This window comes from Triplophysa rosa, linkage group LG1 (genome assembly GCF_024868665.1).
Source record: "Triplophysa rosa linkage group LG1, Trosa_1v2, whole genome shotgun sequence".
NCBI lineage: Eukaryota > Metazoa > Chordata > Actinopteri > Cypriniformes > Nemacheilidae > Triplophysa > Triplophysa rosa.
In genome coordinates, this window is record NC_079890.1 from 7,223,925 (window position 1) to 7,236,251 (window position 12,327).

The following is a 12,327-nucleotide window of genomic DNA, read 5'->3' on the forward strand; positions in this document are numbered from 1 at the left end:
TATAGAAAGGTTCGTTTGGTAGAGGGAAACTAGCGTTGACCTCATGCTACCATTGAGTGTAATTGAAATCCTTTCTTTGAGTTGTTGCTCAAGTTTTCTATACGAGGCATTCTCAAGATTGGTCTATGGTCCTGATTGGTAGTGCTTCTTCTCGTCTATGTGACGATAGCACTCTTATGTATGAGGATTGGTCGTCTTTTGGAACGTTTGGGGCATTATCCTTTGGATTTCTACTCCAAGCGTAAGAGACCGCTAGCCACATGCTAAGGATTATTTTGCCAGAATTCTTGGGTGCAGGAGACAAAAGCACGATTATTGCAACGTACTCAAATCTCCAATGATTTTCTATTTCAAAGACTAATTCATCGAGTCATCATCAAGTCTGGATTCCGAACGATAAATTCAATTCTTTTCATTGACTCTTCTATGGAACTAAGAACATTTATGATCAATATTGGGTTTCTTCATATGGTTGGTGGTTTTTATGTGGGTTTATATGCAATGGTGTGATGAATAAAATACAAAAAGACATATTGACGAGTGGTTGTTTATGAAATAGTTTAAGTTTTATCAGTACAGTTCAAAAATTCTGTAGAACCCCTCAGAGTAACAGCTACGAAAATAAGGGGTGTTACAATATGTTTTCACATTTTACAATAATAAGAAACTAGTGATAGACTAATATATTGCTGTAGTTGATATATCGGCCGATATTTGGAATTTGGCTGCCATACACAGCACATTGGCATTTTATTCATAAAAATGCCACTAAGATGTAAGGCAGGTATTTGCCACTTAGTAATGTAATATGACCACAGTGAAATGGGCCATGCAATTTGGAAGAGATACAAACATTTTATAAGTATTAATAATGTTTAAATTGCTATTTTTATTTATATTAAGCATGTTTAGCTGCCCACAATTAATGTATTGTCATCTGTGGACCTTTTCATGTGTTCAAGTCTGTTACTAACTAGGCACGTAATACAAAATAATTGTTCGTTTAGTTTCAGCAATTTTCTGAATGTCTCTCATTTACACATTTAATTGCATTTGTGTTATATCGGCCTCTTATTGGCCAATCAGCCACAATGCTTTCTTAATATCTTTATCTGCCATTAAAAACCCATATCGGTCGACCACTATAATAACCTCATCAAAATTAATAAATAAATAGGGCTGTGCATTTAATTAACGAGTTATGGAAAATTTTAAAATGTTTAACTCATTTAACGCACCCGCCCCGGACATAAGTAGGTTATCTTACATTTCATTCAGTTGACTGGCGACAAATATGATGCTGGCAACAACTTACTGCGTGATATAACCAGGGGTTAAATTGGGATTTGTTATGTGCCGGGGCTCTTTGGGGGATTTTGAGGGGTGCATATACAAATCTTATATTCTTATTAACAGACAAACTGTAAAATATAAATTAAGAGAGCCCTATGCTATGAACAATAAAATGCTGATCAAACTCATTCTAGATGCCAGCAGTTTACAAAGCTATACATGTAAGAATCAGGGCTGTCAAACGATTAATCGCGATTAATCGCATCCAGAATAAAAGTCTGTGTTTACATAATTGTACAATTGTACATCATACAGTTTTTATAAATACAAAATTAATATGCACAGTACACAGACATACTGTACATTATGTAAACCCAAACTTTTATTCTGGATGTGATTAATTGTTTGACAGCCCTAGTAAGAATAAAATCTTTCTGTAAGCCTGCAGCCTCTCGTGTCAATATCAAATACCTTCATTTATTAATGTCAACAGAATTGTACTGTATACAGTTAGGGCCATAAATATTTGGACAGAGGCACATTTTTTGTTATTTTAGCTGTGTATCAATATGTTTTCGAGTTACAGTTTTATAATAGATATTGTCTTAAAGTGCACAGCTTTATTTAGAGTGTATTCACATCCAGATTAGCTGAAGGATTTAGGAATTACAGCTCTTTAATATGAAGCGCCCCCCTTTTTCAAGGGACCAAAAGTAATTGGACAGTTGAATAAAAAGCTGTTTTATTCACATGTATGGGCTTTTCCTTAAATAATTTTGTCATAAATGAAGCATGTTAAAGGTCTGGAGTTGATTCTAAATGTGGTGTTTGCATTTGGAAGCTGTTGCTGTGAACCCACATCATGGGGTTCAGGGAGATCTCCATGCAAGTGAAACAGACCATAGTTAGATTTCAAAAACACTACACATCCGTCAGAAAGATGCCAGGAACATAAAGAGCGGCCAAATCAACAATTTGGGACTTTCTGGGGGGAAAAAAACACACCGCTGAGCTCAGTAATAAAACAATCCTAGGTGTCCATATGAGATCAAAGTGGTGGATGATGACATTATCCTCTCCATGATAAAGAAAAACATCTTCACAACTTCCAGACAAGTGAAGAATTAATCCGGATGCTTCTGTCTTCTGTTACATCACCAAAAAAACACCAGTGACCCAGTGCCTGAGGACGTCATGCATGGAAATGGAATCACACTGCCTGAACACTAAAGATGTTGTATGCTCATATCATGAGATATTCCAAGCCTTCTCCATATCTTTTATTCTTTTTAGTCTTATGCAGGCTGAAATTAATTTGATCTCTCCAAAAAAATGCTTTCTAGAGCTTGTTCGGCTATTTCAGAAGTCTAATCTACCCATCATATTCTTGAGGCTTTTGCACCTTGTTGTGAACCCTCTCTATTTTTTCCTTGTATTCTCTTTATTGTTTTGATTGACAAACATTGACATATTTACCTCTTGGAGAGTGTTCTTCACTTGTCCGGACGTTGTGAAGGTGTTTTTCTTCATCATGGAGAGGATAATGTCAACATCCACCACTTTGATCTCATATAGACGCCCAGGATTGTTTTGTTACTGAGCTCAGCGGTGTGTTGTTTTTTTCTTAGAATGTACCAAATTGTTGATTTGGCCGCTCTTAATGTTCCTGGCATCTTTCTGACGGATTTGTAGTGTTTTTGGAATCTAACTATGGTCTGTTTCACTTGCATGGCGATCTCCCTGAACCCCATGATGTGGGTTCACAGCAACAGCTTCCAAATGCAAACACCACATGTAGAATCAACTCCAGACCTTTAACATGCTTCATTTATGACAAAATTATTTAAGGAAAAGCCCATACATGTGAATAAAACAGCTTTTTATTCAACTGTCCAATTACTTTTGGTCCCTTGAAAAAGGGGGGCGCTTCATATTAAAGAGCTGTAATTCCTAAATCCTTCAGCTAATCTGGATGTGAATACACTCTAAATAAAGCTGAGAGTGTGCACTTTAAGACAATATCTATTATAAAACTGTAACTCGAAAACATATTGATACACAGCTAAAATAACAAAAAATGTGGCTCTGTCCAAATATTTATGGCCCTAACTGTATATGACCTGTGTATTTCCAGTACTTTTCTCTCAAAATTTCATACAACATTCACAATGATTGAGATGGCCTCACACGGCGATCCATCAGCACTCTCTCGCTCTCTACCTGCACCGGAGTTCTCGTTGGCAAAAAGCAAGTATCCGATTAACCATTCTACACCGCACTTAAGTTTGCCCCTTAATGTGTTAAGGTGATTTTTGTGAGAGAACTGATGTTTTGTGCATGAGTAATTTAATACTGCCATTCTTTATTCTTCTTGTCTTTTTCATACTTTCCTCTTTTTAATGTACGAATGTTTAAGTATGTAAAACGGTTTTGGAACTGGGCCTGGTTCTAGGCACAAATATTTGTGGTAGAATGCAAGTAAAACATTAATGCATCTAAGTCTTCTTAGACAGGGATTCCTTTAAATGTAAAAAAATGTTGTCTTAGAATTTCTGAAACGAAAGAGCTAGGAGAAGAAAAAAGAACCCAGAAAATATTACTTACAATCTGTAGCTTAATGGTCTTGCCATCCAGTTCAATAGTGCGGATCTTGAAATCCACTCCTATAGTACTGATATAGCTTTCTGTGTATGTGTCATCCTGCAGGAACAGGAGAAAAAAGACAAATGAGCATAAACACACTTGCATCCAACACAAAATAGTATAAAATTAATTAGCATTTACAGAATGCAATACTTTAGGTGATCTTAAGGTCTGGCAGCAAAAGCGAAATACAAACCAATCTGTGACTGTACTTACAGCAAATCTCAACAAAAGACACGATTTCCCCACTCCAGAGTCACCGATGAGGAGCAGCTTGAACAAGTAATCACTAAAGAGAAATAACACCAAAGAATCATTAAAGAGAAAAAAAAATAATGTCCATTTAAGTAAAAATATTATATCATCTTTGATTTAAAACTGTAGTTTCAATTAGGGGTGGCTCCATACCACTTTTATTTTACTGATCTGATTCTGATACCTGAATTGTAAGTATTGGCCGATACCGATCCAATACTAGTACAGTTTTTTCCTGATCAGAGTAAAATTGCATATTTTTTTATTGCACAAAACAAGGGCTAGGCGATAAAACAATAATGCTATTTATTGACGGTTTATGGGAGTATGTGAATGCTATTAGTCTTTGAAGCAAAAAAGCATGTTGAATTACCAATGATTGAAAATAAATCTGTTGCATTACCAGTGCTTGCATTTTTAGAGTGTGCAATTCAATAAAGGTTGTATAGTTAAGTTGTGAATATTTCAAATTGAAACATTTCACACACAGTTTCACAGTTTAAAAATTCAATAATCAAAATTCACCTTTTAAATTTCATTTAAAAAATTCAACTTGTTTTAAAATACAACCTTTAATATTCGACAGACAATTTCAGTCCATATTATTTTGGCTTAAAAATTCGCTTCCACAAATTCAGTGGTTCAAATTCAGCTTGAAATTCAAAGTTTCACATCCGGGAATTCCACGAGAATCAATAGAGCGCCAATCCACCGATGCATGATCTCTACCTGCTGCCTGACCGCTTCACCAGCAGGTGCTGCAAGTCGGTTCTGACGAAGACCAAAGCAAGAAATGCAGATCATTTTTATATGCTACCCGCAAAGTCCACTCATCCGCTCAATTAAGTGAAATTATTTGTTCTCATTGATATTTTCTTATGCATCAACATTTTCAGAAATTTTACTGACGCTTCCACTGCCAGCAGTCCGCACAGACAGACACTATAGGCCTATTATGCTCAGACTTTGACTGCCCTACTGCTCTGGCTTGAAGGAATTTTTTCATTCAGCACATCATGTTCACATAAATCTTATGCATCATCAGCATTTACAGGACATTTATTGTGTTTATAGTGGTCAAATAACTGTGATCTCAAGTAGCAGCTTATTGACAGCCGCTCTGATTTTAACGCGTACTCTCCCACTATGTGCAACTGTTTATATTGTATATTGTAGCAGCAAAACAGCATTCTCAAAAACCTGTCACTGTTACTGACTGTATGTAAATAAGAACAGCTTTATTGGACAATGAGCTGTATTAAAATACGAAATGGATCTGAAATACTAATGGTAGTCTAAAGGCAAAACGATGTGATGACGCCACGATAATGTTAAGCAGTGGGTGACATCACCCACTGCCAGGGGCGTATCTAGGATAGAGCTGTAATCGGGCCTTAAAAGTTAGGCCCGACAGTGCCCGAGCCCGACAGAATTCGGCCCGAGCCCGACAAGTACATTTTGATTGACAGCTTTTTAAAAGCCCGAACCCGTTTACAGCCCGACATTAGGCTATTCAAATGTGCGCACCCACACAGCTTTTTGTCAAGAATGAGTCATTTATACATGTTTTAACATAATTTATTAATGACTAACGTAGGCTATAGGCCACTTGGATGTTGGAAGAAATAAATAAATAAGTCCTCTGTAACATCGTAACATATCCCACTGGCTCATTATTCTCATTATGCACATGGTCAAAACTTTTCCACACCTCAGACTTTGCTTTAGTTGCTGGTGCAACCAAAACGTAATCGCCAGAGGTAAGCCTCCGTTTTACCTCCTCAGCCAACCCGTTCTCACCCCCGACTCGTCGATATTTATGCTCGGTCAGCGCCCCACGACGTCACATTTGAACGCGCAGAGTACCCCTTTGGTGTTGTTTTTCGACGAACAGGGAACTGCGTTGCTGTTTTCTAAATGCTCCAGACCGAGATGCGTGCAATTCTTAGCATTTCAGAATTATTTATGGTTTTAATATTTTGTAGCACCTAACCCCAACTTCACCCTAAACCTAACCCTAACCACTTCTCAGCCATATAAAACACAACACGCGAATAAAAATACAGTCACAGGTATTTATTACACAAACTGACCAAAAGCATTACAAAATTAAACAAACAACTTGTTTCGCATACCTTTTTGCACCAAAGCCTTACAATAACATTACAATGGAGATGCCGTGCGTGTCCGTGAATACATGAACTCGGCTGAGGCTCCCATTCAAAAGATAAACCGGAACAGCTAGATGCAGTCGGTTGCGGGAGCCAATACCGTTTCACGTTCAAAGCCAACGAAATGACGCGATCGGACACGAGCCACGGGAAAGCCAATGGCATCGAAGCTGACGTAACTTCCTCTGGCAGCAAATTTTGAACGTCGTTCTTCACTGCATTTGAGATTTACGGCGGACGGTGATCGCTTTCGCATCTGTTCCTCATACAAATCGATCGTTTCGCGTTGGTACCCTTGGAATATCTGTATTTTTGAACGACATTGTGACTGCTTGTATTATGTGTTTCATATTACGATAAATAAACTGTTTTAAACATTCAATAAACATTACTTGCTCAAACTGTCTGAATAGTGTCATGTAAATGCAATTATCCTGGCCATTAAACTTAAATTAAACCCCAAAACATCATCATTGCAAATTATATCTAATATACATTTTCATAATGACGGTGAAATTAGCGTGCCCTTCACGTCAAAAAACGACGTCAAAGGAGTACCCTGCGCGTTCAAAAGTGACGCCGAAGGGCGCTGACCGAGCATAAATATGTGACGAGTCGGGAGTGAGAATGTGTTGCAACCCTAGGCATCCATTTTTGCATCTTTGTCGCGCTAATCGGAACGCATCACATGACCGCTCATTTACCGCGCAAGCCCGAGCCCGGCCCGAGCCCGAGCCCGTGTAAAATGATAGAAATTTAGCCCGAACCCGACCGAACCCATCGGGTCACGTCGGGTCCGTCGGGTTCGGGCAAAGATCTTCAGCTCTAATCTAGGATACAAAACCATCAGGGGCTGAGCCTAAAACATTAGGGGCTAATGTAGGGAATTTGGATTAGGTTGTAAGGGGTATTTATTTCAAGGAAAATATGCTTTGCATTAACTTTTTTATGCAATATAGTTTATTAGCAAATGTAACCCGTGTAACTTTCACACTAAGGTTGTTAGTGAGTGTTGCTTTAATTTGGTATTGCCCTTTAAGAGGGCGGAGCTAGCGTGTGTATGCAGAGAGCGTATCTGAAGAAAAATGCGATGAGAGAATATGCGTAGCATGTGAGAATAGATCCAATCTAACTTGATAAAGATTTTATTTTCCTCTTATTGGAACATTTTCTTTGGGTTTATGTTTACCGTTAAATAATCAAGCTGAGACATTTAGGTGATATACCATTGAGAGAGTTGCTGAAGTTGAAGATATATTCCTCATTTCTTTGTATTCCCAAGACTTTCTGATTGGTTTTTATTTTGACCTATTTGTTGGAGGACCAAAATTGGGACCTGAGTTCTCTGAGTGGGTTCCTCAGCAGTGGGTTCGTTCGAGTGGATGTTTTCCAAACTGGGTTCACCTCTTCATCATCTCATCGGTTATCTGCTCCTCATTCTTCAGTTTTGTTCTTCATCTTCGATTAACTAAATGCCATTCCTAAGGGAGCGGTAGGACTGATATATTTTCACACATATATTTTCAGAACTCTGAACATTCCCCAAGTTTGGACTTGTTTCATTTCTACATGTACTGAATGTGTTATACATTCCAAGTGTAATCAGTGTTGGAATTTTTTTTGGACTAATGTACACTGTATTGTTAATTACATTGTTATTTTTTTTCCTGAAGTGCCGGGAAAAGGGAGAAATTTGCCTCACAATACAATGTCATGGTTAGTGTAACTTTTCTGCGTGTGGTGTTACCTTATTTTATCATTATTATTCCTCATATTCCTGATATTTAAAATCGTTCATCTAACCATTGGGTGGGTAGCATACAGTGGAAAAAAAACCCAGGCTCCTTTGAGGAACTTAGACAATTCTTGATTTAGAGTTTGATCGTACAGCCCTGATGTTTATCATAAAGCTGGGGTTACACCATAAAAGTGGCGAGCCAGCCAGGAGCTGTTTGGGTTAATCATTATCTGTATTGATAACTACTCTAGTGAACGTTTTTCTTGAATCAGGTTTCCTTTATTGTTCTGACAGTGAGATACAATTGTCTAACATTTATTGTTGCCCAAGACTAAATATGGATCTTTGTAACCGGTTCGATGTTCGTGGGCAAAACAGTCTGTATGTTACAGGGGTAGAAAAAACTTGTAGCACTGAGGATATCACAGGATTTTTCAAAGTGCATGGGGACATTGCAAAAGTATCTGAGAGTTCAATTCTGAAAATCAAACCTGATAGTATAGAAGACGTGCCAAGTCCAAACGATCCTGATGTGACATGGCATGTGAGAACAGTTCATAAGGTATGCCAAGAGGGATTAGGCAGGGAACTGGCACTAAGATATTTAGATGAACTGAACGCTATCCCGGAAGGTGGCAGAGCAGTATTCCTACTTGCTCTGCAGGAAGAGCTTCAGCGTGTCCAACTTGATTCAAGTGACTTCCAAGCTGCTAAGGCAGGTCCACATACTACTGTCCACAGTCCTACCTCAAGTCCTGAACTCAACCCCACTGAGTCGATTCAAACTACTGTTCAAAATGTTTTTCCCTTATCTGCACCACCGAGCCCTGTGCACATTGACGGAAGCATGCTTAATCCCCCTCAGATTCAAAAGGTTGTTGTGGAACATGTCATCCGAAGTGAGTCTGCTCATTCACCTGTGAGGCAGAGCCGGATCCGCACATTCTCGGGCAGGGTCCCCAAGCCAAATGGGGAGGTTGATTATGAGACTTGGCGTACTCAAGTTGATCTCCTTCTTTCTGACCCTTCCTCATCAGATTCTCAGAAAGTGAGGGTAATCTTGGAGAGTCTGCTTAGCCCAGCAGCCGACATTGTCAAGCCCTTGGGTGTTAATTCTTCACCTAGTTCTTACCTTAACCAAATTTAATCCGCCTTTGGTGTAGTAGAAGATGGAGAAGAGCTCTTTGCAACCTTCCTTAACTTAAATCAAAATTCTGGAGAAAAACCATCCGCATACCTGCATAGACTACGCACTCTTCTTACCCGAGCAATTTCTAGAGGGGGAGCAAGTGCCACCGATTCCCGTAAACATTTGCTTCGCCAGTTTTGTAGAGGGTGCTGGGACCAGACCCTGATAATAGGACTTCAGTTGGAACATCTTAAAGACAATCCACCACCGTTCTCTTAACTTCTGCTCTCTGTTAGAACAGAGGAAGACAAAAGAGCAGCAAAATTAGACCGAATGAAAAAACACCTTGGTAGCGCAAAAGCAGCTGCACATGCTCACTCCGTGTATGGCATTCCTGTCACTGTAGAGCCCCAGTCTGAGCCCACAAAGAAATGCCAACAGGATGAAACTCAGAGACTTAAAGGAGAGATAGCCGCACTGAAAAAACAAGTTGCGTATCTGTCAAATAAAGGTGAAATAAGGGAGTGTGCAGTCAAGAGTGTGAAAAACTCCAAAGAGGATGCAGCTACCAGTGACTGTCTTGTGGCTAGCCCCAATGTGATATCTGACTCTACAGCCCTGCCAAGACCCTGGTTTTGCTTTAAATGCGGAGAGGATGGACACATTGCGAGCCGCTGCAGTAAGGAACCCAACCCTGAGCTTGTTCGCAAAAAGAATTCCCAGTTAAGAGAAAGACGAGAGAAGTACAGGAAATTGCAAGAAACATCTCAGTTTTCTTTAAACCTGTAACAGCTCTTGCTGCGGGACAACCAGTAGCTGCTGGCCTTCATATTCGTCCCACAATGATGGTCCAGGATGCTGCCAATTATGCTATGGAAAACCAAGGAGATAATGGGTTTAAAGATGAGTTCTTGCCACAAGGTCTTATTGGTCAACGTTGCATTGCTTCCGTCTCTATTGAAGGCATTGGGTGTGAGTCTCTTTTAGACACAGGGTCTCAAGTCACCACTGTATCAGAGACATTTTACTTGACCCATTTTCCTTCCCTTCCGATTCAACCAATTCATGCTTTGTTTGAGGTTGAAGGTGCTGGTGGGCAGCATGTTCCATACCTTGGGTACATCCAAGTTGTTCTAACTTTTCCTTGCACTGTCATAGGTGCTGAGGTGGAATTTTCTTCTCTTGTCCTTGTTGTTCCAGACTGTCACTTTAACAGTCGAGTCCCCCTACTCATTGGAACAAATGTTCTTGACTGCCTGTATCAGCAGGGTGTAGAAAAATGGGGGGCCAAGTTCTTCAAAGATCCCAGTGCCAGCAGTGACTGTGCTTTTCTTTTCCGGCATGTCGCTCTTAATTTTGAGAGTGTTAAGCAACCGATAAAAGTCAGAGCACTGGGGAGAGGCCACATTACTATCACTGCCAAACAGAAGATTTGTGTCCCTGGTCAAGTGAGGATAAAGACAAGCATTTCAAGGGGTTCATTTGTCTTGGAGCAATCTGAGTCTTTTCCCTTGCCGGGTGGGCTACTTCTTGAAAGTGCTGTGGTGAATGTTCCATACCGGGCTTGTTCCAAGATTCCTGTCATTCTAAAGAACATGACTAACCATGATATTACTCTCTATCCCAAGTGTGTGACTGCAGCGATAGCAGCTGCCCATGTTCTTCCTTTGACCCCTGAAGTACTATTTTGTTCTAATCAGGTGCCCTATGGGAAGCTGCTGTTCAATCTTGAGGATTCGCTGATTCCTGAAGAATGGAAGAAGCGTATCTCAGACAAACTGAATTCCTTACCAGAAGTTTTTGTTGCTGATGAGTTGTCATATGGTCATACTACTGCAGTGAAGCACCATATCAGACTGCAAGACGAGACACCTTTTAAAGAACGGCCAAGACCCATACACCCAAGTGATAGAGAAGCTTTAAGGCAACACCTCAGGGAGTTTCTAGATGCTAAGATCATCAGAGAATCCGAAAGCCCATTTGCCTCACCAATTGTGCTGGTCCGCAAGAAAAATGGACAGATAAGGCTTTGCGTCGATTACCGGAAGCTTAACATGTGTACAGTGAAAGATGCTTATGCCCTTCCCAATATAGAGGAGACTTTCTCAGCACTAAATGGGGCTAAATGGTTTTCTGTCATGGACCTTAAGTCTGGATACTACCAAGTTGAAGTTTAATCTTCACACTCTGTCAGTTTAAATCTAGACTAAAGACGCATCTTTTTAATCTTGCATACACTACTCTTCCATAATATAAATCTTCTGAGGGTTTAGGCTGCATTAGTTAGATCAACCGGAACCAAAAACACAACTGATGTACTTGTTGCATCAAAGAGTACAGAACAGTACTCTACTCTCAGCCAGTCTTGTCTCATTGTTCCAAGGTTACCACAGCGAGCAGGATGCAGTTCATGGCCTGACCTGATGGTAGAGCGGAGAATGGGAAGTGGGGACCTGACAAGAGCTGAGATGATAGAGCTGGATAAAGAAGGACGCGGTCTCTTGACATGTCTTCACCACAAAATTTCAAATGCTATTAGATTATTAATGATAATCTTAAACTATAATTTATTTTATTAGTAAGTTTATTTATTTTATTTAGCCTTGTTGTGCAAGCTCTCTGGAGCTTGTGCAGAGGCAGCAGCTTTTGCCAGAGGGGAACTGGAATCCCCTGGTTAGGCCTGGGTTCTCCTGAGGTTTTTTTTCTCGATTAGAGTTTTGGGTTCCTCGCCACCGTTTGCATACTGTTTTTGCACCTCTTCATCATCTCACAGGCTCCTTTGAGGAATTTAGACAATTCTTGATTTAGAGTTTGATCGTACAGCCCTGATGTTTATCATAAAGCCGGGGTTACACAAACACAAAATAATCACATGAATTTAAATGTATTCTTTTCAAGGAAAATATGCTTTGCATGAACACATTTATGCAATATATTATCAAACAGAAAATAATCATAATGTAACTTTATACATCTGACCCATTGTTATCTATGTCTAGCTACTTATGTCTACTGTACTTCATTCTCTTGTGGACTTTTCAAAGTTCTTAATGATTATTTTATCCATGTATTTTTCCTGTTCATTTTTTGATGGTGGG

The 12,327-nt window shown here is 39.6% G+C and overlaps 1 protein-coding gene across 2 annotated transcripts in view; it reads right to left on the reverse strand.

Moving 5' to 3' along the window:
- rab1ba (zRAB1B, member RAS oncogene family a) overlaps positions 1–12,327 on the reverse strand; it is a 114,224-nt gene that overhangs the window by 47,108 nt on the left and 54,789 nt on the right. For both annotated transcript variants that reach the window (XM_057348399.1, XM_057348318.1), the window contains exons 2-3: positions 4,153–4,225; positions 3,898–3,993 (exon numbers count right to left, since the gene is read on the reverse strand). In XM_057348399.1, the coding sequence (XP_057204382.1) occupies positions 3,898–3,993; positions 4,153–4,225 (169 nt within the window). The remainder of the gene's footprint in view (positions 1–3,897; positions 3,994–4,152; positions 4,226–12,327) is intronic.